The sequence below is a fragment of the Eubalaena glacialis genome, chromosome 8 (genome assembly GCF_028564815.1).
Source record: "Eubalaena glacialis isolate mEubGla1 chromosome 8, mEubGla1.1.hap2.+ XY, whole genome shotgun sequence".
In the NCBI taxonomy this organism is placed as follows: Eukaryota; Metazoa; Chordata; class Mammalia; order Artiodactyla; family Balaenidae; genus Eubalaena; species Eubalaena glacialis.
The window spans coordinates 81,825,179-81,851,954 of NC_083723.1; the positions used below are offsets into that span (position 1 = coordinate 81,825,179).

General features: G+C 35.9%; 1 protein-coding gene across 2 annotated transcripts in view; it reads left to right on the forward strand.

Annotated features, from left to right (window-relative positions):
* Positions 1-26,776, forward strand: part of ZNRF2 (zinc and ring finger 2) — an 88,249-nt gene that overhangs the window by 45,374 nt on the left and 16,099 nt on the right. For both annotated transcript variants that reach the window (XM_061198646.1, XM_061198647.1), the window contains exon 2: positions 7,610-7,705. In XM_061198646.1, coding sequence (XP_061054629.1) covers positions 7,610-7,705 — 96 coding nt within the window. The remainder of the gene's footprint in view (positions 1-7,609; positions 7,706-26,776) is intronic.

Consider the following 26,776-nt stretch of genomic DNA (forward strand, 5'->3'; position numbering starts at 1 on the left):
CAAATATATAGAAACAAAATTAAATAAATAGAAACAAAAATAAATAGAAATCTTTTAATTAGTTATAAGATTTTTGGGGTGTCAGCAGTGTTGAAGTTTTTTTGTTTTCTGCATTGACTGTTTTATCATAGTTTCCCTTTTCTATTAATTTGTTTTGGTGTACATCTTATATGTTGGAGGTTTTTTCTAAATTTCCTCATACTTAGGTTCAACTTATATTTGGCAGTAATATACTTAAGTATCATGTTCTCAGTGTGTCATATCAGGGAGCACAGATAGTCAGCTTGCCCTTTTGTTGGTGATACTAAGTTTAGACATTTGTTTAAGGTAATGTCAGCTAGTTTCTCCATTTTAAAAGTACCTTTTAATCTTTGTTAATTAAGTGATTTGGGGTTGATATTTCAGAATGTGTAATTATCCATTTGTACTTTCGCATTCTTATTAAATTTAAAATATTTAATTTATTATGTTATCCATTTTGATGTTTAGATTGTCCAGATTTGACAGGGAGAAGCCCTTTGAAACTGACTTCTGTGCCTTTTTGTGTGTCCATATCAGTTTTTGAGCACTTCCTTAATCTGGCACAACAAGATATTCAAGGCTCACCTTTTACTCCCTGCCACAGACTTAGAACCAGCCATTTTTTCAAGGATCCCTGGTTCCTTTTTGTGGGGGGAATGATATTTAGAACCCAAGATCTGGGGGGTGGATCCTTTTTGCTACTGAAGTGTCATTGCTTCTAGGTTCTTTTAGTGGACTGAGCTAAATAAGTTTGTGTGTGTGTGTGTGTGTGTGTGTATGTATATATTTTTCTTTTTATCTATTCGATGTATAGTTAAGTTCATTTGTTTCCATTTATATTTACTTTTAATAGGGACTTTCCTCATCCTTTTTTATTTTTAATTTTTGACTACATATATTATTAACATTGTTCAAAAGTCAAAAACTTTATTACTTGGTGCAGCCAAATAAATAAATAAATATTTTTTTAAAAACTTTATTAAAAGATGGACTCAGGAGTACCTTCTTTAAGTTTTTCTTTCACTACATTCTCATTTACCACCTGTAGGTAACATGTATGTAAACCTTTTTCGTTTGTTTGTTTTTTTAAATTTATTTATTTTATTTATTTATTGTTTTTGGCTGCGTTGGGTCTTCGTTGCTGCGCACAGGCTTTTCTCTGATTGTGGCGAGCGAGGGCTACTCTTCATTGCGGTGCGAGGGCTTCTCATTGTGGTGGCTTCTCTTGTTGCAGAGCACGGGCTCTAGGCGCATGGGCTCAGTAGTTGTGGCTCGTGGGCTCTAGAGCGCAGGCTCAGTAGTTGTGGCACACGGGCTTAGGTGCTCCGTGGCATATGGGATCTTCCCAGACCAGGGCTTGAACCCGTGTCCCCTGCATTGGCAGGCGGATTCCCACTGCCAACCACTGCGCCACCAGGGAAGCCCCCTGTAAACCTTAATTTGAAATTTATCCTTCCTTGTTTTTCTTTTTGCAAGTATACACATACACATGTATTCTTAGATACTCTTCTTTCTTGCCTAGTAGCAAGCATAACATATGCCTGCTTTTTCACGTTTTTTCCGCTTAATATAGTCTGGGTATCTCTTCATACCAGTTTATAGAGACTGTTCTCACTTCTTTTTTATAGTTGTGTAGTAACTCCGTTACATAGATGCATAATTGTTTATTCACCGAATCTCTTATGTGTTTCCAGTATTATGCTATTTCAAAGAGTGCCACAGTAAATTACTGTGTGTGTGTGTGTGTGTGTGTGTGTGTGTGTGTTTTAATTAAAACATAAATGTATTATGTCTTGAGGTTCTGTGAGTAAGGTAGGACCAGTAGATGGGCTTCCCACTTGGGATCTCTCAGGCAGTTGCAGTTGGAAGTTGGGATTGGAGTCATCTGAAAGTCAGAGTAACTCAACATTCAAGGTAGCTCACTCAGTATGCCTGGAACTTAATGATATTGGTTGTTAGCTCAGAGTTCAGCTTGGGCTGTCAGCTGGAATGCCTACCCATGACCTCTCTGTGTGCCTGGGACTTCCCAGAGCATGTCAGCTGGGTTTGAGAGGGAATGTCCCCAAAGTGAGCATCCCAAAAGGCCCAAATGGGAGCTGCAAGCCATCTTAAGATTTATCTCAGAAATCCCAGAGTATCAGTTATGCATTCCATTGATCAAGCAAGTTATTAAGGCTGACCCAGATTCAAGGGGAGGAGAATTAGACTCCTTAATGGGAGGAACAGGATACATGAAATTGACAGCAGCTATCTCTGGATAGCTTTTTGTAGGGGGAATGATATTTAGAACCCAAGATCTGGGGGTGGATCCTTTTTGCTACTGAAGTGTCATTGCTTCTAGGCTCTTTTAGTGGACTGAGCTAAATGTTTGTGTGTGTGTGTGTGTGTGTGTGTGTGTATGTATATATTTTTTCTATATAGGTAGGTTGCTAGTGAGGTTTCTAGCAACCATAACTCACATCCCTTCCACATGTAAAGCGTACTCACTTTGTTCCTAAGACCCAGACAGTCTCATCCCATTAAGGGATCAATTTGAAGTCCAGGATCTTGTTACCTAAGTCAGGTCCAGATATGGTTGAAGCTTCTTAGGTGCAGTTCCTCCAGTACAGCACCTTGTAAACAGTTTCTCTTGACCTGAAGACCTTTACAGAGATCTTTATTTCTCCATATGGCTTTGAGTTATTATCTAGTATCCTTTCATTTCACCTTGTAGGACTCCATTGAACATATCTTGTAGGGCAGGGCTAGTGTTAACAAACTCCCTCAGCTTTTGTTTATCTGGGAATTTCATAATTTCTCCCTCACTTTCGAAGAAGTTTTGCTGGATATAAGATTCTTAGTTGACGGTTTTTTCCTTTGAGCACTTTTAAATATATCCGCCAACTGCCTTCTGGAGTCCAAAGTGTATCATGAGAAATCTGCTTGTAATCTTATTGAGGATCCCTTGTATGTAATGACTCACTTCTCTCTTGCTGTTTTCAATATTTTCTGTTTGTCTTTTGAAAGTTTGATTATAATGTATCCTGATGTGGCCTCATCTTACATGGAGGTTGTTGAGCTTCTCAGATGTTTATATTCATGTCTTTCATCAAATTTGGGAAGTTTTCAGCTATTATTCAAATATTTTCTCTACTGTCTTCTCTGTTCTCCTTCTGAGACTCCCAAATGCATATTTTGGTCTGCTTGATGGTGTCCCAGAGGTCTCTCTTAGACTTTGTTCACTTTTTTCAAACTTTTTTCTTTCTGTTCCTCAGACATGATAACTTCTATCGTCCTATCTTAACGTTCACTGATTCTTTCTTCGCCTTGTTCAAATCTGCCTTTGAATCCCTCTAGTGAGTTTTTCATTTCAGTTATTATACTTTTCAGCTCTAGAATTTCTTCTTTGTTTCTATTTAAGTTTTCTATCTATTGATATTTTGTTCATACATCATTTTCTTGAGTTTCTCCACACCTTTGTTTAGTTCTTTGAGCATCTCTAAGACAGGCATTTTAAAGTCTTTTTCTAGTATATCTGCCATCAGTTCTTTTTCATGGACAGTTTCTGATTTTTTTTTCTTTGAATGGGCCGTACTTTCTTGTTCATTTGTATGCCTTATTTTTTGTTTTTTTCTGAAAACTGGATATTTAAATCTAATAATGTAACTCTGGAAATCAGATTCTGCCCCTTCCCTGGGGTCTGCTGTTTTTTTATTATTGTTTTTTTGGGTGTTGTAGGCTGTCTCTGTGCTAAGGATCATCAGCCTGAGGTATAAACTTCTCAGGTCTTTTCAGACTCTTTCCTGAATCTGCGTAGTCACTTTCTAATTTTCCTCATATAACCAGTTGTTTTGAAATGTGCTAGTCTTTAATGTCTGGCTCTCCAAAGGGGAAAAAGAGAAAAATGAAGAGGGGCAGAGAGGCACAATCCCTTTAAATCCCCTTGAAGTCTCTTCAGCTAGAGGGGAAGGGGCTTACAACAATAGAGGGAGGTCCAACAACAGTGACTGTCTTTTTCTTTGTCTGTACCTCCTGGATCAGAAGCAGCAATCAGCAATCAGAGCACAGATTCCCAGCATTTGGAGCACAGGGTCCTTTTTGCCTACCCTCACTCCTATAATCTGTGTGCAAGGTGCTCCAGGAACAAGTGCACCACTGCCTGCCATGTGGCTGGGATGGGGGGAAGGATAACTGCCTCTGTACTAAGAGCTGAAATTAACTGCAATGTATTGTCCAAGGCTTCCTTCCCTTGGAAGTTGCAAGCCTTCAACAGATTCCAGACTTCCAAAATAGTTCCTTCAAACAAATTCCGCCCATTCAATTTTTGTCTAGGTGGGAAGGTAGATTCCCTCAGTGCTTCCTACTTTGCCATCTTCCCATAATCCTCTATCTGTGCATGTGTTTTCTGGTATTGTTGGGGGCATACCTTCAAGGAGAGATCCTAGAAGTGGGATTGCAGGATCAGAAGGTAAATACACATGTAATCTAGTTAGATGTTGTGAAATTACCCTCTGTAGAGGTTGTACAATTTTGCACTCCTACTAGCAACATATGAAAGTACCTGTTTCTCCACAGCCTCACCAACCATGTGTTGTCAAACTTTTGAGTTCTTGCCAATCTGGGATGAGTAATGATATCTTAATGTAGAGATAAAGTAAAGCCCAAGGAGAGAAAACAGTATGTACAAAGAACCACCTGGATTTTTAGTTAAAAAGAGTGAATTAAACACATGTGTTTCTTTCCTCCCTCCTCAACACACTAAAATGAGAGTAAAGAAATAAACAGAAGAACTTGAGAGGAAAGTGCTTCTTTCATTATGACACTGTGCAGTTTTTCATGTGTTTAAGGGTTAGCTGCATATCTTTCTTTTTGTTGAGATGTCTGTTTAAAACATTTGCCCATTTTTCTAACAGGTGTTTGGTTTTCCTCATTTTCTTAAGAGTTCTTTGTATATTAAGGATATTGTCCTTTTGTGATAAGAGTTGTAAATATTTTCATTAGTCTTTTGAATTTGTTTCTGCTGTGTTTTCATGTGCAAATTTTTTTCTTTTATTGCATTATGTTTATGAGAGAAGCCCTGAAAAGCTATTTGGAAGCTTTATATGTAAGACTAAGACTTGTCAACAGATAAGGATCTCTTGCTGTTTCATTCTGTGGAACTTTTGATTTAAGAGAAGACTCTACCAATTTCTTGGTAGAGATAGAGAAAAGGAGATTGTTGGGAAGGGCCCTTTTCCATACATAGATATTTATTTATTCCCTTGTTTTTTTCCCTTCCCCTTGCTGTGCCTGGTGTCCTCAAGCCAATCTATTTTGGGTCTTTATTTTCCTGTAGTAGACCTTCATTCTCCTGCTCTATTTGGGGAACTGTAGTTGCTTGGCTATATGTCATGGGTTGGAGACTTGGGGATCTTTTTTATTAAGTCTTTCAGTCAGTCTAGATTTTAACCTCATGCCTCACCATTGTCTTGGGAAGTTATTGGAGGTATAGATTCCTGAGTCCTTCGAGAATTATGTAGTGAGAATTGGCTTACTTCTGCAGACACTTAGGATGTGTTTTCTCAGTCCTGTTAATTCCTTCATCTGTTCTCATCTGCTGCTGTCTCCTTTCAAGTTCTTTATCTTGTTATATTTATTCTCACTTTTAGTAGGTTTTAGGCGTAAGGAGAAAGAAACACATCAATTTATTGTATTTAATTAGAAATGCAGTGGTTCTTTATACATACAGTTTCTCTCCTTAGGCTGTACTTTGTGGGCAGTTGGATGGCTCTCAGTGGTTCATGGTATTGCACTTTTGTTTGATAATTTAGAGTTTATGTGCCAGTACTCAGATGATTTTGATCAGCAGTTGGAAAATTGGTTACCTTTTTTTTTTTTTTTTTTTTTTAAGTCCTGTGTAACTTCAAGGGAAGAAAATTTTTACAGTTTTAAGCAAAAGATTGTTATTGGTCCTGGAAATAGGAATGCTGCTTGAGAGTTTCTTTGTCTTCTCCCCATTTGATCCATATTTTGCAGTATTGCTATAGTCTGTGTTTGGGGATTATAGCTATTTTGTAGTTTAATTTTAGATTAATCCCCTTTGCTTTTTCTTCTTTTTCATTTTAGTGGTTTTGAAGAAGTGGGAAGTAAACATACCTTTTTTCCTTTCTTTTAAAATGTATTTAATACAGTGTGAAAAACAGTGCTCAAAAACATGTATTTCATTTAAGAAGTCGAATAACTGGATTAAGTACCCATGCCAAAACCTTTTCGTATTCAGTAAAGCTTTGCACGAGGTATGACTCTAGTCTGACATGTTGGGTTGCAGTGAGTTTCATGTCACTACAAAGGTAGGAGAGTGTCTGTAAGAACACACATGTACTAGAAGTAGAGCTACCAGAATCTGAGGCAGCTTTAGGGACTGGTTTTTTTTTTTTTGGTTGTTTTTTTTTTTTTCACCACCCTTCTTATTAGTTGTTGTCTTTCACAGCACTTTGCTCCTCTCTGCACATCTGCTCTAAGATCTCCATGTGAACCATTTTCCTGTGCTTACTGATAGTTTCTGTTCTCTTACAAATTCAGCCTACAGAATAGACACCCCACCCCAGTCTCTCTTACCTTTACCTACATGTGACCTTTCTGCTTCAGCTGTCTACAGCTGACCAATGTACTCTCTTGCTGTTCTTAAGTCATATTTCCAATAAAAACAAATTGGCCCAGACCATCTTTTTGTGCCACCCTGGTTTGTTGTTCCTAACCAAACCATAAATGGACTTTCTTGGATCAGTTCACTGCTCAAGCAGGTTGGGGATGTTGGAGAAGGGAGCAGTAGGTCAGCAGGGAAGCAGCAAGGAACCATGGATGGACAGTTACCCTTGGTAAGTGAGGGAGCAGGATATAGCTGAATGCATAACATTTCCTCCTTCAGTCTACCAGTTTACTTTTAATAGAGTACTTCAGGCAAATTCTTAGTACAGATTGAATATTATAGGAAACTAGCTAATATTTGTGTCAAAATTGACTGAGAAATCTGCTGTTTGGTGCTATTTTCTGTTTGCATTGTGACTTTAGTAGCATGGTATGGCCGTAAGACCACTATACTAGGAGTCAGGATAGATTCTAGACCTGATTTTGCTGTTCTGTGAAAGGCTTCACTTTCTTCATCAGATAAATTTTTAAAAGGTCAGTGGAGTAGAATAGTTTCTAAGGTACTACCTAGCTATAAAACCTTGCGACTCAAAGTGTACTATAACCAAGCTGGGAAAGGTACTTTCCGCAAGGATGGTCAGAATACACAACTATTATAATGAAATCATAAGTTCAGATTAATGTAAAAAATTAGAAACCAGAATGATTGGACCCATACATTAGAAAAGGGTGTGAGAGTTTTGTAGTGAACTAAATTCTCCTCATTTAAGCTTGTTTTATTTGCAATCGGATGCTGTTTATAAACTGATTTAAGTCAGATATTATAGTCACAAACTGTTTTCCCAACTTAAGTTGCACATAGGTAGTGTATTAGTGTAAGTGTAATATTGAAGTTTGAAATTCTTCTTCTTCCCTGCTTTCTTAAAAAGCATAGTTGGATATTCAAAATAGTGAAGTAACATGGATTTCTTTTACTTTTCAGGATTTAAGTGTCCTGTATGCTCAAAATTTGTACCCTCAGATGAAATGGATTTGCATCTTGTGATGTGTTTGACAAAGCCAAGAATAACCTATAATGGTAAGTCCAGTGCTTTAAAATAATACTTTAAATTAGAATTATCTTAGATTTCATGAATTTCATGTTTCAGGTAAAAGTTAAAAGGCCGGGAAGGACTATCTATGAGCCCTGAGCTAACTGGTTTCCTAATTAGGTGTGGTGCTTTGGCTGTGCCATTCTTACCTGACCACAGTCTCCAGATACTCAAAACCGTAGGAGAGATTTTCAATGTAGTCCTGGTACATTTTGAAACAGACTTAAAAAAAAAAAAAAGGAATAGTTCATTCGTGACTTTAGATGAATAGAATGAAATAAAGGAAAAATGAGAGCTTTTTTCAGAATTTTATAGATAAAAAGACAAACTTCAAAATCCGTGGAGAAATTTTAGATTTTTCAAATGTAAAATTTGGTTTGAAATAGAATGAGTAAGAAGAGTACCAGTAAACAATGAAGCCAATTGAAAGATTGACTTCTTGATCAGCAAATGTTTTTTGAGTACCTGTCAGGTATGAGGTATATAGTGTTAGGAACTTGGAATATAGCAATGAATAAAACAGATGGATCCTACAGCCTAGGATCAACCAAAGGTTAATCAATGTAGTAACACTTAGTCAATAATCTGAGATTTCTCCTCAGATTACAGAAATCTTGTCGGGGTAAAATTTAACACTGAAGTGAACACGTTATTTTGAGTAGCTTTTTTGCAAAATGATTTAGGAATCTCTGTCTTGATAAGGTAGTGCTTCAGCCACACTATTATAGTAATAATTGAGCACTTTTTCCCATTTTCCAGTGTATAAGTAAAAGTAGCTTTTAGCATTCCCTTTGAATAGTAAATGTACCTGTTATTATATATAAACCTTTCTGCATTAGGAAATTGAATTGGCTACTTTTCATAATCTAATTGAGATTTAGTTACTTAAGAAAAGACATTTTTATTCAGGTTCAAAATTTGAGGTAAAATTGATTGGGCTTGTTTCTTATACTTACTCTATTATCTTATCATTACCCTCCATAATTATTATGTTTATTACAAGTGTTTTTAAAATAAATATCCTTAAATCTTAAGACTCTGGCCTTGAATTTTAAAAGCCAAGTGTATTTCCTTTTACCATATAATATATTTGCATATAATCTTAGTATTCTGTTTATTTACTTTTTGTGTAGTGTATTTGGGTATAGTCTTTTTATGTGTTGATATTTGGCAGTTTTTAATTTCCTGATTTAACTGTGCTCAAGTCATTAAAGTTTTCTACTAGATCACTTGTTTGGTGGCTTAAAAAGCAATATGTAACCTTCTGCTTGGGGATACTGTGCTCCAAGAATTCAGGTTTTAAATATTTGACAGTATTCCAATTTAGAAGTTAGTAAACTTAATGCAAAAAGTAAATAAAGTTGCAGCCATTTTTAAGAATGGCTACCTACTTTAAGGTAGTTAGACCTGAAATTTTTAAATTTGTTACCTATAGATTAACGTCTATAAACATTCACAACAAGAAGCAAAAACAGCTTCTTTATAAACATATATGATTCTTGAATTTTTTAAATGTGGACAGTGGCCAACTGTGAGTTAAAAGAAGGAGGAGCTGTGATTGACGGGTTTAGGTTAGATAGAGGTGGCAGATTGGTAATGTACTTTCCCATCACAGGCTAGGAGAATTCTAAGGTTTTGAAGGCAGAGCCCTATAGGGGAGGAAAAATAATCCCTTTACCCTTCTGAGTTCTTGGCTGAGATCCCTGTAATAAAAGACAGATTAACAAGAGGAAAACAAATACAAGTTTATTAACAAGTGTACCTCCTGGTGTACATAGGAGGTACCCAGGGGAAAAATGAGCTGATCTCCAAGGTGGTTTAGAGTGTGGGCTTAAATAGCATCTTCAGCTAAAGACAAAGAAGAAAGTGAGGGTGGGGAGGCCAGTTGTGGGGGGTCACCAGGAAAATCATGACAAACAAGAGGTCTGTTACAGGGATATAGGTTAGTGCCTGCTCCACTGAGAAGATTCTCTTGGAGTAAACTTTGTGATTTAGAGCAGCCCTCCTTGTCTTCCTGGTAGAGAGAAGGAAGACACCCTTGCAAATGGAGAGTTCTTCTGTTCAATATTATGTAACAACCTAAATGGGAAAAAAATAGACACATGTATATGTATAACTGAATCACTTTGCTGTACACCTGAAACTATCATGACATGGTTAATCAACTATGCTCCAATATAAAATAAAGAGTTTTTTAAAAATGTAAATTTCCCTTACTGAAGGGTAACTTCTACTTTCAGAGCTTCTCTTGAGTCTGCTATTTCTCAGCCATTTAAAAAATAATCCTTATGCCAAAGAAGCATATTTTAGGGTAGCATATTCTGCTACCCTTCAGTCACCAAAATCTGATCTGTCAAGGATATGAGCCTGTGTGAGAACCAGCCCCTTTAACACCTAAGCAATAATCTAGGATTATTATGAAGTTTAGAGCAAGGTGAGTTGGAGAATCCTGAAATGGAATCTTTTTAGTCAGCTGGACTCCTCACAGCTTCATATTTTAATTCCTAAAAGTTGATTTTGTAGAGAGAGATGCATTAGAGAGATTGGGTCTCTAAATTGTGTTAATACTCAAACAAGAATTTTATTCAGTGTAGTGCTTATTAACTAAAACCTTTTGCAGCCTTTCCTAAAGTAGCTAGATCTATAATTTTTAAATTTGTTAAATGTATATTAATTGAACTGTCTACAGACATTCACAGTTAGCAAGGAGAATAGTTGGGCTTATTTTTCAGGCTGGATATTATTTATAGTCAAACTCCTGAATAGGATGAATTCCAGAAATTTGAATATAACTTGGTGATTCGGAGTTTCAAATTCATATTCACAGAGATGATATTCTGAATGTTGGTTTGACTTACCAGGCTAGCCCACAGAAGCTTTCTTATTGTTTTTTAGTCTGTAATATATTCAAATACCCAAGTCCTGGCAACTGAAGAAGAAAATTGACTCGCCAGGTGGAAGCTCTCAGGATTTAGGCAACTGGCTCAGCAGAAGTTCAGGTAGGAGGCCCAAAGCAATCATGGCAGGGAATGATTCAGAGTGATGTGAGTGGTTATGTATTTGCAGGTGGTATTTTTGGCAGAATGGGAAAAAAGTTCAGAATGACACAATGAGTGTTCGTAGATAGATAGCCCTTAAGTCAGAGACTGCCTGCTTCATATACTTACCCCTCTTTCATGGGCTTCATTGTTTAGTTCATGGACCTAGTAATTTGATGTATGGTCTTATGAACATAATATACATGTTGCAAGCATAGAGTCTCTATTTCCTTGTTCCTCATCTTCTACAGTATTTCAGAACAAACAAAAGTGAAATAAATATTGATAGCAAATTTTTACTCTTGATTTTCTTGGTCTTTAAACTTTACTGGATCATAGCATGTTTTGCATCATATAAAGTTCAGTTTTCATTTTAGACTTCTGTGATTGAACTCTGTATTTAAGAAATCTTTGTGTTTTATTTGTAGTTAGTACTCTGTGTGTGCATGTGCACCCAAAGGAGGTGTAACTTGAAATAAGTTTGTCTTCTGAGAGTTAATTATAAACCTATATAGTGAATCAAAAGAGAGCTTTTCAAAATCATCAGAAAGAAGACTGACTTTATGGACAGAGTAAGATGAATATTACTCTTTTAAAGTAATCATTTTTGAAGAAAGATTGAGTCGATTTCTTTTTTTATAAATTTATTTATTTTTGGCTGTGTTGGGTCTTTGTTGCTGCGCGCAGCTTTCTCTAGTTGCGGCGAGCAGGGGCTACTCTTCGTTGTGGTGCGCAGGCTTGCAGTGGCTTCTCTTGTTGCGGAGCACGGGCTCTAGGTGTGCAGGCTTCAGTAGTTGCGGCACACGGGCTCTAGAGTGCAGGCTCAGTAGTTGTGGCGCATGGGCTTAGTTGCTCTGCTGCATGCGGGATCTTCCCAGAGCAGAGCTCCAAACCCGTGTCCCCTGCATTGGCAGGCAGATTCTTAACCACTGCGCCACCAGGGAAGCCCCAATTTCTTTTTTTTTTTTTTAATTTTTATTTTATATTGGAGTATAGTTGATTAACAATGTTGTGTTAGTTTCAGGTGTACAGCAAAGTGATTCCGTTATACATATACATGTATCTATTTTTCAGATTCTTTTACCATTTAGCTTATTACAGAATATCGAGTAGAGTTCCCTATGCTATACATAGGGCCTTGTTGGTTATCTACTTTAAATACAGCAGTGTGTACATGTCAATCCCTAAGATTGAGTCAATTTCGAAGCGAACTTGTGCTGTAATAAAAGTGAGGGAAAAGGACCTCATCTTTTGTGCTGTCGGTGGGAGAGTGTATCTTATCTGCTTACTTGGATGTTGAAGAAAAGTTGCAACAGACAGTCAGTGCTTGATTCCAATGCGTACAGGTAGTCTTCTAATGACCTGGCTTTCCTCCGTGTAGCATGTTTGCAAGAAAGTACGTATTTTCTCCCTCTGTAATTACTGTCTGGCTTTCCAGGCAGTTGTGGGTCTCATTTTAAGTTATAAACTTGCTTTCTGCCTTACATACTACATTTTCTTGGTTTTAAGACCACCCACCCACGCCCCCGGCACTCCAACACACACATTTTAATCTTTCTGAATTCAGGAGGCTTTCTGAAATTGGCATGTCTCTTATAATTAAGGTTAAAAAATATATTTGTCAATTACGGAGCAGAATTTTAAATAAGGAGGTAGTTATCATTGCCTGAGTTTGTGTGACCTTTGCCTTCTGTGGAAGATATCTACTGTCTGATTTGATGACTCCGTTCATCTATTTGCATTAATTTTTGTGGTTGAGTTTTAACCACAAAATGTGGATTCCTAATAGTGGTTTTATTTATTTTTTTAAATAAATAAATTTATTTATTTATTTATTTATTTATGGTTGCGTTGGGTCTTTGTTGCTGCACGCGGGCTTTCTCTAGTTGTGGCGAGTGGGGTCGTTGCGGTGTGTGGACTTATTGCAGTGACTTCTCTTGTTTCAGAAAATGGGCTCTAGGCGCGTGGGCTTCAGTAGTTGTGGCTCATGGGCTCAGTAGTCGTGGCTCACGGGCTCTAGAGCGCAGGCTCAGTAGTTGTAGCTCACGGGCTTAGTTGCTCTGCGGCATGTGGGATCTTCCCGGACCAGGGCTTGAACCCGTGTCCCCTGCATTGGCAGGCGGATTCCTAACTACTGAGCCACCAGGGAAGCCCAAAATGTTTGTTTTTAAATCATTAAAAATCATTAAAAAATGAATAGGAAGTAAGTAAAAAGTAAGATAAATTGTGAATAAGATGAAAATTGAACTCTTTAGACATTAGTCACTGAAATTAAAATCTCAACTGATAGGTTAAGCAGCAGATTAGACAGAGCTGCAAGGAGAATTAGTAAAGTATAAGATGGATCTGAGGAAATTACACAGAGTGTAATAGAGGGGTACGTGGCATGGAGCCTGTAACAAAAGATCCACCATACATACAGTAATCTCCTAAAAAGAGATGGAATTGACTTCTGGTTTCCAGTTCCACATGTAAGAAGTCTGGAAGTAGCCACTCAGTCCTAAAAACAAGTAAAAAGCCAAACAGACTGAAAAATCAACAACTCTTCTTAGATCCATAAGAGATGGGAAGACACAGGGCAAACCACCGCCCCCGCAGATTGTGGAGACAGGCAAATACAGAGAGTCACGGGTTTCAGCTTACTGCAGCAGACTCAGTGGGAACCAGTGCCAGGGTAAGGAAAACCTGGACTGTAAATTGTTGAATTGCTGGGGGCTCAGCGTGGACATATCTGAGAGTTTAAAAACTTCAGGGAGATCCCCACAATATTTTAAGATTTACCACTAGGAGCTGAACCAGGTTCCCATGGTAAATGTCAGAGAAAAATACCCTTCTCCTTCTGGCAGGGGGAAGGGAAAATGAACTATCTTGAAATATGCCAAAGGACTCTTAAAAAGGTTTGCCTCAAGGGAAACTAGTTAACCAGAGCCTAACTGACCTGGGAGAAGGGTAATACTCAACTTGGGCCCACTCTGGCCATCCTGTTCTACCTAATGGGGGAGAAGAAATCCTGAGAAACACTTGTTTTTTTGTTTGTTTGGTTTTTTTGTTTTCTTAAATTTTTATTGGAGTATAGTTGATTTATAATGTTGTGTTAGTTTCAGGTGTACAGCAAACTGAATCAGTTATACATATATCCACTCTTTTTTTTAGATTCTTTTCCCGTACAGGTCATTACAGAGTATTGAGTAGAGTTCCCTGTGCTACACAGTAGGTCCTTGTTAGTTATCTATTTTATATATGGTAGTGTGTATTTGTCAGTCCCAGTCTCCCGATTTATCCCCTTACCCCCTGGTAGCCATAAGTTTGTATTCTACATCTACGACTCTATTTCTGTTTTGTAAGTAAGTTCGTTTGTACGCATTTTTTAGATTCCACATATAAGCGATATCATATGATACTTGTCTTTCTCTGTCTGACTTCACTCAGTATGACAATCTCTAGGTCCATCCATGTTGCAGCAAATGGCATTATTTTGGTCTTTTTTTATGGCTGAGTAATATTCCATTGTATATATGTACCACATCTTCTTTATTCCTTCCTCTGTTCTTGAACATTTAGGTTGCTTCCATGTCCTGGCTATTGTAAATAGTGCTGCAGTGAACATTGGGGTGCATGCATGTATCTTTTCAAATTATGATTTTCTCCAGGTATATGCTGAGGAGTGGGATTACTGGGTCACATGGTAGTTCTGTTTCTAGTTTTTTAAGGAACCCCATACTGTTCTCTGTAGTGGCTGTACCAGTTTACATTCCCACCAACAGTGTAAGAGGGGTCCCTTTTCTCCACACCCTCTTCAGCATTTATTGTTTGTAGGTTTTTTTGATGATGGCCATTCTGACTGATGTGAGGTGATACCTCATTGCAGTTTTGATTTGCATTTCCCTAATAATAAGTGATGTTGAGCATCTATTCATGTGCTTTTTGGCCATCTGTATGTCTTCTTTGGAGAGATGTCTAGTTAGGTCTTCTGCCCATTTTTTGATTGGGTTGTTTGCTGTTTTTAATATTGAGCTGCATGAGCTGTTTATATATTTTGGAGGTTAATCCTTTGTCCGTTGATTCGTTTGCGAATATTTTCTCCCATTCTGAGGGTTGTCTTTTCGTCTTGTTTATAGTTTCCTTTGCTGTGCAAAAGCTTTTAAGTTTCATTAGGTCCCATTTGTTTATTTTTGTTTTTATTTCCATTACTCTAGGAGGTGGGTTAAAAAAGATCTTGCTGTGATTCGTGTCAAAGAGTGTTCTTCCTGTGTTTTCCTCTAAGAGTTTTATAGTGTCCAGTCTTAAATTTAGGTGTCTAATCCATTTTGAGTTTGTTTTTGTGTATGGTGTTAGGGAGTGTTCTAATTTCATTCTTTTACATGTAGCTGTCCAGTTTTCCCAGCACCACTTATTGAAGAGACTTTCTTCTCCATTGTATATCCTTGCCTCCTTTGTCATAGATGAGCTGACCATATGTGCATGGGTTTATCTCTGGGCTTTCTGTCCTGTTCCATTGATCTATCTTTCTGTTTTTGTGCCAGTACGATATTGTCTTTGATTACTGTAGGTTTGTAGTATAGTCTGAAGTCAGGGAGTCTGATTCCTCCAGCTCCATTTTTCTCCCTCAAGATTGCTTTGGCTATTCAGGGTCTTTTGTGTCTCCATACAAATTTTAAGAATTTTTGTTCTCGTTCTATAAAAATTGCTATTGGTAATTTGATAGGGATTGCATTGAATCTGTAGATTGCTTTAGGTAGTATAGGCATTCTCACAATATTGATTCTTCCAATCCAAGAACATGGTGTATCTCTCCATCTGTTTGTGTCATCTTTGATTTCTTTCATCAGTGTCTTACAGTTTTCTGAGTACAGGTCTTTTACCTCCTTAGGTAGGTTTATTCCTAGGTATTTTATTCTTTTTGTTGCAGTGGTGAATGAGATTGTTTCCTTAATTTCTCTTTCTGATCTTTCATTGCTAGTGTATAGGAATGCAAGAGATTTGTGTGCATTAATTTTGTATCCTGAACCTTTACCAAATTCATTGATTAGCTCTAGTAGTTTTCTGGTGGCATTTTTAGGATTCTCTATGTATAGTGTCATGTCATCTGCAAACAGTGACAGTTACACTTTTTCTTTTCCAATTTGTATTCCTTTTATTTCTTTTTCTTCTCTGATTGCCATGGCTAGGACTTCCAAAACTATGTTGAATAAGAGTGGCGAGAGTGGACATCCTTGTCTTGTTCCTGATCTTAGAGGAAATGCTTTGTTTTTCACCATTGAGAATGATGTTTGCTGTGGGTTTGTCATATATGGCCTTTATTATGTTGAGGTAGGTTCCCTCTGTGCCCACTTTCTGGAGAGTTTTTATCATAAATGGGTGTTGAATTTTGTCAAAAGCTTTTTCTGCACTTATTGAGATGATCATGTGATTTTTATTCTTCAGTTTGTTAATATGGTGTATCACATTGATTGATTTGCATATATTGAAGAATCCTTGCCTTCCTGGGATAAATCCCACTTGATCATGGTGTATGATCCTTTTAACGTGTTGTTGGATTCTGCTTGCTGGTAGTTTGTTGAGGATTTTTGCATCTATATTCATCAGTGATATTGGTCTGTAATTTTCTTTTTTTGTAGTATCTTTGTCTGGTTTTGGTATCAGGGTGATGGTGGCCTTGTAGAGTGAGTTTCGGTGTGTTTCTTCCTCTGCAATTTTTTGGAAGAGTTTGAGAAGGATGGGTGTTAGCTCTTCTCTAAATGTTTCATAGAATTCACCTGTGAAGCCATCTGGTCCTTTTGTTTTTTGGAAGATTTTTAATCACAGTTTCAGTTTCATTACTTGTGATTGGTCTGTTCGTATTTTCTGTTTCTTCCTGGTTCGGTCTTGGAAGGTTATACCTTTCTAAGAATTTGTCCATTTCTTCCAGGTTGTCCATTTTATTGGCATACAGTTGCTTGTTGTAGTCTCTTAGGATGCTTTGTATTTCTGCAGTGTCCATTGTAATGTCTCCTTTTTCATTTCTAATTTTATTGATTTGAGTCCTCCCCCTCTTTTTCTTGATGAGTCTGGCTAATGGTTTATCAATTCTGTTTATCTTCTCAAAGAACCAGCTTTTAGTTTTATTGATCTTTGATATTGTTTTCTTTGTTTCTATTTCATTTATTTCTCCTCTGATTTTTATGATTTCTTTCCTTCTGCTAACTTTGGGTTTTGTTTGTTCTTCTTTCTCTAGTTCCTTTAGGTGTAAGGTTAGATTGTTTATTTGAGATTTTTCTTGTTTCTTGAGGTAGGATTGTATTGCTATGAACTTCCCTCTTAGAACTGCTTTTGCTGCATCCCATAGGTTTTGTATCACCGTGTTTTTGTTGTCATTTGTCTCTAGGTATTTTTTGATTTCCTCTTTGATTTCTTCGGTGATCTCTTGGTTATTTAGTAACATTTTGTTTAGCCTCCATGTGTTTGTGTTTTTTACGTTTTTTTCCCTGTAATTGATTTCTAATCTCATAGCGTTGTGGTCAGAAAAGATGCTTGATATGATTTCAGTTTTCTTAAATTTACTGAGGCTTGATTTGTGACCCAAGATATGATCTGTCCTGGAGAATGTTCTGTGAGCACTTGAGAAGAAAGTGTAATCTGCTGTTTTCGGGTGGAATGTCCTAGAAATATCAGTGAAATCTATCTGGTCTATTGTGTCATTTAAAGCTTGTGTTTCCTTATTAGTTTTCTGTGTGGATGATTTGTCCATTGGTGTAAGTGGGGTGTTAAAGTGCCCCCCCATTATTGTGTTACTGTCCATTTCCTCTGTTATAGCTGTTAGCATTTGCCTTATGTATTGAGGTGCTCCTGTGTCAGGTGCATATATATTTATAATTGTTATATCTTCTTCTTGGATCGATCCCTTGATCATTATGTAGTGTCCTTCCGTGTCTCTTGTAGGATTCTTTATTTTAAAGTCTATTCTATCTGATATGAGTATTGCTACTACAGTTTTCTTTTGATTTCCATTTGCGTAGAATACCTTCTTCCATCCCCTCACTTTCAATCTGTATGTGTCTCTAGGTCTGAAGTGGGTCTCTTGTAGACAGCATATATATGGGTCTTGTTTTTGTATCCATTCAGTGAGCCTGCATCTTTTGGTTGGAGCATTTAATCCATTCACATTAAGGTAATTATTGATATGTATGTTCCTATGACCATTTTCTTAATTGTTTTGGGTTTGTTTCTGTAGGTCCTTTTCTTCTCTTGTGTTTCCCACTTAAAGAAGTTCCTTTAGCATTTGTTGTAGAGCTGTTTTGGTGGTGCTGAATTCTCTTAGCTTTTGCTTGTCTTTAAAGCTTTTGATTTCTCCATCGAATCTGAATGAGATCCTTGCTGGGTAGAGTAATCTTGGTTGTAGGTTCTTCCCTTTCATCACTTTAAGTATATCATGCCACTCCCTTCTGGCTTGCAGAGTTTCTGCTGAGAAATCAGCTGTTAACCTTATGGGAGTTCCCTTGTTAGTTATTTGTTGTTTTGCCCTTGTTGCTTTTAATAATTTTTCTTTGTCTTTAATTTTTGTCAGTTTGATTACCATGTGTCTCAGCATGTTTCTCCTTGGGTTTATCCTGCCTGGGACTCTGCGCTTCCTGGACTTGGGTGGCTGTTTCCTTTCCCATGTTAGGGAAGTTTTCGACTATAATCTCTTCAGATATTTTCTCAGGTCCTTTCTCTCTCTCTTCTCCTTCTGGAACCACTATAATGTGAATGTTGGTTCATTTGATGTTGTCCCAGAGGTCTCTTAGGCTGTCTTCATTTCTTTTCATTCTTTTTTCTTTATTCTGTTCTGTGGCAGTGAATTCCACCATTCTGCCTTCCAGGTCACTTATCCGTTCTTCTGCCTCAGTTATTCTGCTATTGATTCCTTCTAGTGTATTTTTCATTTCAGTTATTGTATCGTTCATCTCTGTTTGTTTGTTCTTTAATTCTTCTAGGTCTTTGTTAAACATTTCTTGCATCTTCTCGATCTTTGCCTCCATTCTTTTTCTGAGGTCCTGGATCATCTTCACTATCATTTTTCTGAATTCTTTTTCTGGAAGGTTGCCTATCTCCACTTCATTTAGTTGTTTTTCTGGGGTTTTATCTTGTTCCATCATCTGATACATAGTCCTCTGTCTTTTCATTTCGTCTGTCTTTCTGTGAATGTGGTTTTTGTTCCACAGGCTGCAGGATTGTAGTTCCACTTCGTAAATCTTTATGTCTTGCCTTTTGTTTTCTTATCATATTACTTTCATAATTTTTTTTTAATCATTCCAACATTCAAGGCAAGTTTTCCTGATCATAAGAAATCAGAGGAAACAACACAGAGACATTGAAAAGACTTTTGGAGTGCAATAAAACCCAGTAAACCTTTAGAGCTGTCCTCAGAGGGAAATGATTTTTTCCTCTGGTCCCAGTTCTTACTTTGGTTGGGATGTGGTATTGGCAGACTCTCATCTTAAAGAAATTCTAATGTAAATTAATAAAATGCATTTCCAAATTTATCTCATTTTTAAGTTTCTTCTATATTAGAGCAAACATAGGACTCAGCTCAAGTCTATCAACAGTTTTGCCCCTTCATAAAATATTTTATATGTATGTACATAGTAAAAGGTAAAGTAGTCTATTTAGATATTTAATCTAGACCTTGAAAGGGTTAATAAGATTTGGAGAGAAATGCAGGTGAGCTCAGAAATAACAACTAGGTAGGTATAGTTTGGGGGAGCAGAGCATGATAAAAGGGAATTGTAGGTGAGAAGATAAATTTAGTGCAGTTTTTAAATAAATTATGTGGAATTTGGAAGATTAATCTTGCGTTCATGTGCAGAAATGTTTGTAAGGAAAGTAATTTCTTTAAAGACCAGTTTGGAGAGTGGTGTGGTATTTTATGTAGGAAGTGGTTAGATGATACATTACAGGAGAAAGAGACAGATGAAGAAAATGAATTGGGTTTAGTGAGTGCTGGAAATGGGGAGGGAGGTGTCACAGGTGACTTGAGGATTGTCAGTGGAGGACTCAATTTCGGGTAAAGAGATTGTAAGGGAGTACCTAGCTGCTCTAAACTTTGTGCCAGGGATGTTGGTCTTTGCAAAATGTGAAAGTTGTGAAATGTGATTTTTTTCAAAGGATTTTTCCAAAATGAGTAAGGGTTAGGGTTAAGGTCACTGAGTATTTTGTTGCTTTCAAGAAAGATTTTCCAGAGGACTATTGAAGGAATGGCTTGTGAATATTTTTTCCATGACCATTTATTACTTGTATAACTTTTTTTTTTTAATGGTTTTTCTCTCTCCTTTAAGTCATCTTGGCCCTGATAATTCAAAACACTGCCCTGCATTTGCCTCAGAGATGGCCTTGAGAAATATCTTCCCAGCTACCGAGTGGTTTGGTTTCAGGGAAGGCAGTATTAACAGAGTGGCTTTGCCTTTTTTGGTGAATTGTATTTAACTCTTAACATTTTAACAGTGTATTAAGGTAATAGAACAATAAAAATAATAAAAATATTTTAGGTAGTTTCACTCCTTTGCTATTTAAATATTTATAATATTTATGATTTGCTTGATTTCTTCCATCTTTTGCTGGACTGATTTGGGATCTCTAGGCTTCTTGACCTCTCAATACCTCCTAGATTATTGTTACTTAGGATTCCTTTTATCTTGATTGCTTTAAACTGTATTTCTTGGTATTTAGTTCTTAGACCTTTCCTTGTAATGCTTTTTGGTATGAGAGACCTTTCTGTAGCTGAAAAATCTTTGACACCCAGTACCCAAATCTTGGTTTCTAAATACCTTTCTCCTGTAAAAAGAAAACAGGGCTTCTTGGAGAAATGGCTGATTCGAGGGCTGGAGCAGAGAAAATAAAAGCCTGGAGATCTTGTGTTGTCTGAAAGCAAAGAAGTGCTCAAAAATCAAAAAGATGAGGGCATAGGAGCCAACCTGAATGAGCTCCCAGTGAATAACTTGAGCAAGAAAATTAATATAGCATGGTATTGGATTATAACTCAAAGTATAAAATAAATATATCTGGTTCCATCAATCAGTCAGTAAATTCATACAGAAGAGTAAAAGTTTAACTTGGAGATTAAGCCTAAGAGACATTTCTTTAAAAAAAAAAAAAGTTTTTAAAAAAAAAATTTTAACGTTCCTATTTGTGGTGATTTAAAAGAATTTTTTAATGGGCCATATGTGCTCTCTGATCTTAAGTATCCCCAAGACACACTAAGACATATTGTATGTGGCACAGATATAACTTGAAATACGTAATCTTAGTTTATTATCACCATTTCAGTAGTGGATGAAAGGGATTTTTAGGGGGATGAGAGCTACTGTTGTAAGCCCCGGCAACAAAAGACTTTATAATTTTCTCTTCCTCAGGTTTTAGAGGGAAAATGCGAGTTAATTTTCTTAAGTTTTATATTGTGGAATTCTCATAGTGAAGGGCTCCTATTATGAAGTCTTACTTTCTAGCTTCAGACATTTTATGTTTATTATATACAGAATACAGATGAGTGAATATAAAGTATAGCCTATTATTCATTAACATAAGACTCAACTGGACTCCACATGTTTTACACTTTATTAAATCTTACTAAGAAAGATGTTCACTGTCTTGCTCAATGCTTTTTTTTTTTTTTTTTAAGATTTTCAGTTTATCTATTAAGGAACATGATTTGTCTCTACATTTGTTTTGATTCATTGAGAACCTATATCTTTAGTGTTAAACTTGTTAAATTTTTGTCTAGTATTGTATAGTTTTGCTACTGTTATGGATGGCATTTGCTTACCATTTGAATATCAAATTGGTTTTGCTGGTATGAAAAGAAGCCTGGTTGTAGGCGAGTCTTTGGATTTTCTAGATTTATGACTTCATCTGCAAATGAAGATAATATTTTCAAGTGTTTATGCACACGTTTTGTTTCTTTGTCTTACTGCATTAGTTTGAAGCTTACAAATGATGTTGATAATAGTGGTGCCAGTGGACATGCCCATCTTATGTGTCTGTAGTGTTTCATGGTTTCATAGATGCTTGCTTAGAATTTTGGTAAATCATCTTTATTGTATGTATGTCATTCTTGTCTCATTCTCTTTTACTTAGGGCAAGAAACAGCCTAATTTTAGTAAATGCTTTTTCCCCTTTTTATTTGTTGATAAATTACATTGGTAGATTTTCTAATGTTTTAGTTGAATTGTGTTGATTTCTAATGTTGCTGGATTTAACTGTTTGATCATGGATTATTACTCTTTTAAAACAATGCTACCAAGTTTGTGCTAGCTAAAGATTATGCTAGTAAAGTAAGTGGGAAAGCTTTCCATCTTTTCTCTTCTCTGGAATAATTTGAAAAACCCAGGAAGGACTGTTCTTTTCATATCAGATAGAATTTGACTGTAAGACCATCTGCCCCTTTTTTTAAGGTAGATCTTTGACAGTCCTTTTAACTTCTGTGATTATTAGTATATTCATGTTCTTCTACTTCCTCAGTCAATTTTGGGAATTTATATTTTGTTAGAAAATAATTGTTTTCTTCTAAATATCCTAATTAATTGCCATAGCATTGCATTAACATTTTCTTACAAATATTTTAATTTTTACAATATTTTTTATTATATTGCCCTTTTCATTCTAATGTTATATATTTTTGTACTTTTGAACCTTAGGCTAGTTAAAAGGGCTTATGTTTAATTGATATTTTCAAAGAAGCTACTTTAGAGTTGTAAATAAAGCTACTAATTTATTAGTACTGTGTACTGAATAAAGCTTATTTCTTTTCAATTTTTAAATTTTAATAAAAGCATTTTAGAAATAGAAATATTTTCTTATAAGAGCTTTATTTGTATCTGAGGTTTTAATATGAAATATTATTTTTGTTAATGTCTAGATAATTTCTCATTTCAGTTTTTAATCTTATTTTGATTCAAAGGTTAACTAGAAAAAAATCCTTCTGAATTTTGAAGATAAATTTTTTTATGAGGGGAAGGGTATGTGTGATGGGAAGTCTTTTTGATCTTGATATTAGAGAATGCTGCCCATAATAGCTATGTTTTTGAAATTCATTGATGTTTTCTTTGTGACCACATACTTCACTGACCTCTGTAAATCATGAATATAAGAGAAGCATATATGTTTTCTGTAGAGTAAAAAATTTACTTCTACTATTATTCTTTTTAATTCATAGGTATATAAGTACTTCAAGTAAATTGAGTTTGGTTTTATTATTGAAATATTCTGTATCCTTGCTTATGTTTGGTTTACATAGTCTGACAAATTTGGGAAGAAGTTTGTTCAAATATCTATCTCCTCTGTGGCCATAGTTTTACTAATTTTTTCTTATTTTTTTTTAAAGTTCCTTTTGGTGATAGTGTCCTTGCAACAGTCTTCTGGCTTTATATATTTCATAGCTGTGTTATTTGAAAAACTATTTATGACTTATTTTCCATTTGGGTTGAATCTTTTTATGTTTTGGAGTACACTTCTCTCTGTTCTGCTTTCTCCAAGATTATTTTGACTTATGTTTACCAGAAACTGCGAAGGGTCTGAGATTTTACCCTACTTGTAAGCTAACATATCAGCCTGCCACAGTTTCATGAATTCTGGCAGAAAAGAGAATCAAAGGACTTCTATTATTATTAATAATAACAGCAGCCAGAGTATCAGCATTTTCTTGTGCCACTTCCTAAAGTCCCTATTCCCACAGGGTGATGGTGAAGAGGGCAAGGGGATATCTGCATGCTCAGCGATTTGCATTACACAAGAGGAACCCTGAGCTTAGGGAAGTAAGCAGGTCCACCCTCGCACTGGAGGGGACACTGTATCTTTCAAGGCTGTTTGCTCTACAAAGATCCTTGAAAAGATAGTCCAAGACTTGAACAGGAGAGACCCATGGAGAATTGTTACCCAACAGTTTGTTTTTATTTGTACTTGCCTATCTTTGCTTATTCCTTTTTTTCTTTAATCAACTTAAATTTTATTTTTGAATAGGTAATATGTTTGCCAAAGCAGAGAGGTACAAAGGATGTACCATGAAAAGTTCATTCATAATGAACTTTTAATTTTTTAGGTATATAAGTTATATATTATCTAATCATAATTCCCACATTTGTTTTAATCTTACAGTTAAGTAGATTCAGTTCTCACTGCAAATCCTTTTGCTTTAGCTATTCCAGGCATCTCTTGGTTAGCTTAGGTTTATCCTCATATAAATCCTGTGAGAAGGGCTCATGGGAAACTGTTCACTAGACTGCTTGCATGTTTAATATTGGTTGTCTGTGTTTTTTGTTTTTGTTTTTGAATAACAGTTTGGGTGTAAAATCTTTGGGTTACGCTTCCTTTACTTGAGGATATTATAAGCTTTCTTCCAGTCTTACAGTGTAAAATGCTTCTCTGGAGATGTCTGAGACCAACCTGATTTCACCTCCTTTTAGAATTGACAGTCTTTTTGCCAAGGTGCCCAAAGAACTCTATTTTTTATGACCAATATCTACCAGCATATATTTTAAATAGTGTTGATTTTTCATGATTAGTTTTCTCTAGGATTCAATTCAATTCTAGGATTTAAGTATATAGATCTAGATCTATTTTTGTTTCTGTGATGTAATTTTATTTTTTACAATACTGTAGGTGTGTAATAGGATCTCCCTTTCTTGTCTTCCTTAGGTAACATTTTTTTCTGTAATTATTAAAGCTTTTTTCATTTCCAGTTTACTATTCTCACTTTTGACCCCTTGTGTTCCTAACTGTGATATCAGGTATGTCTATTCTTTCTTGTTCTCCTTCTAGTTTCACCTTCATTTTGTAATAGGCTTTTTTCCCTCTTCTTTTTCATCTTCACTCCTGAGCTCTTATATTTTGGCATGTGTTCTAGGACAGTTGCTTCTCTATGTTTCCCTGTTTTGTTTATTTTTTTCTTTTTAATTCATAGTAAATAAGTTGATTTGTTGAGGCTAGATAGTAGTTATATGATGTCCTGTTATACTGTTCAACACACATACATTTACATTATAGCTGGTAAATTTAGTGTTGTTCTTTCCCTTATTTTATATTTATTGTCTATTTTACTTTGTTCTTCCCAGCCTTCTCTGGATTGATCAAGTTACTTTCCCTTTCCGCCAGATTAATTCAGAACTTTTACTATACATCTTTCATTCCTTCGTTGGTTACCTTACTTTAATATATATTTTTAAACATATACTTCTGTTTTATTCTATCAAAATTAGGAGTTTTCTTTGTGCTCATCCCCCTAATATATTATTCTTGCTCACTTTCCTGTCTCCTACTCCCCTCCCCCTCTATCTCCAAGTCCTGGATATTATGAAATAATTTAGACTTTACATTCTACATTACATATTAAGTTTGCACTGGCAGGATGTTACTTTTGTTTCAAAAATCCTTAGTTATATTACAGTTTCAATCACAGTATTATCTATTTAGATTTAAATTTCACTTACACATATTTCATTGCTCACTGCTGTTTTCTGTACTCTTTAATTTTCTCCTTCTGTATATTGAGGGTTTTGTTCTTATTTTAATTTTCTTTTTTGTTAAAAGCATTTTCATGAATAATTTCCTTAGAAAGCCTTTCATGGATGGTATACTTAATGAGCTGTTGGATTCCCAAGTGTTTCTTGTTCACCTTCATATATGATTACTATCTTTTGCTGAATATAGGATATTTTTCTTTTTCTTTTTTTTTTCCCTTTAAGTCTGTAAAATTGTGTACTGTCTTACTCCCATTATTATAGATGTGAAGTCTTGCTGGGTCTCATTGTTTTTTCATCTTAATTTACCTGTTCTTTCCATTTGGAAGCTTACAGGTTAATTTTTTTTTGAATGTTGGAAATCCTCTTTTTTTCCCAGGATGCATCTATTTAAGTGTTTTTTCACTCGACTCCCATCTTTATTAATCCTGCTTGAGACTCTATAAACCTTTTCAGTCTAGCAACTCAAATGTTTAGTCAGCTCAGGGATTATTTTCTTCTAGTATTTCTTTGATTATTATTTCTTTCTCTGTTCCTTTTTCTCTTCCTGTGATTCCTATAATTTCAACATTAGAGCTCCTGGATTTATCCTCTGTGTCTTATGTTTTTGTTAATTTTTTTTTTTTTTTTTTTTAGTTACATGATATTTATTCTAGATTACTAACTTAGTTTTCTGCATTGGCCTTCCTTTTTCCCTTCTGAAATACTAAATTAAAAAATAATGGGTTTTGGTTCTAGGAATTTCTACTTGTAAAGTCATCATCCCTTTCCTCCCTCCCTTTCTTCCATTCATTCATTTGTTCTGATATTATAGTAGGTGTCTATTTCAGTTTTTCAGCTTGCTTCACCTTCATTCACATTGTTGTGTATACTTGGTTTATGACCTTTCTCTGTTCCATAATGTTAGCACACATGTAGATCATACTATTATTTCTTTCTCAAATAGAAGTGGATAGAATGTAGGATATTCTTCTCTTGTGAGCCTTGTGGTCATTAGCTTGGCACACACTAGCCCTTTTTGTTTAAAAGTGTGAGTAAAGAAGTTTCCCTGTTCTTGGGTGCAGAGAGAGTTCTGTCCTCAGGCCAACTCAGTAGCTTCTTTTTTTCAGTAGTGCTTTCACTGTCAGAGCAGCCTTCTTCCCTTGTTCCAGTGGGATTCACTCAGGTACTGAAGTTGCCTGGGCAACTGAAGGATTGGTAAACTTTGAGCAGAAAGAAATAAACCTGTTTCAAAATCACTGTGTTTCCCCTCTTCTTAAAACAATTTTTTTTATAAACCCATTTTACACTTGCTCTCTCTTGATTTTTCATGAGGTTTCATTATCTGAAGTTTCAGATGAATCTAGATTTAGATTCTCCAGGATCCAGCAATTAGTTACAGTTATTTTAGTAATTTAGTCACAGTATTTAGTCATTTAGTAGCAGGGTGAAGAGGGATCAAGAAAGAACTCTGAGTTGTTAATGTTACATGACTGTTGTCAGAGCTACTGGTTCTCACCTTCCTGCTTTTTCCTTCAGGTACATTTGAGTTTCACTCTTCGCTCTCTTATCTTAG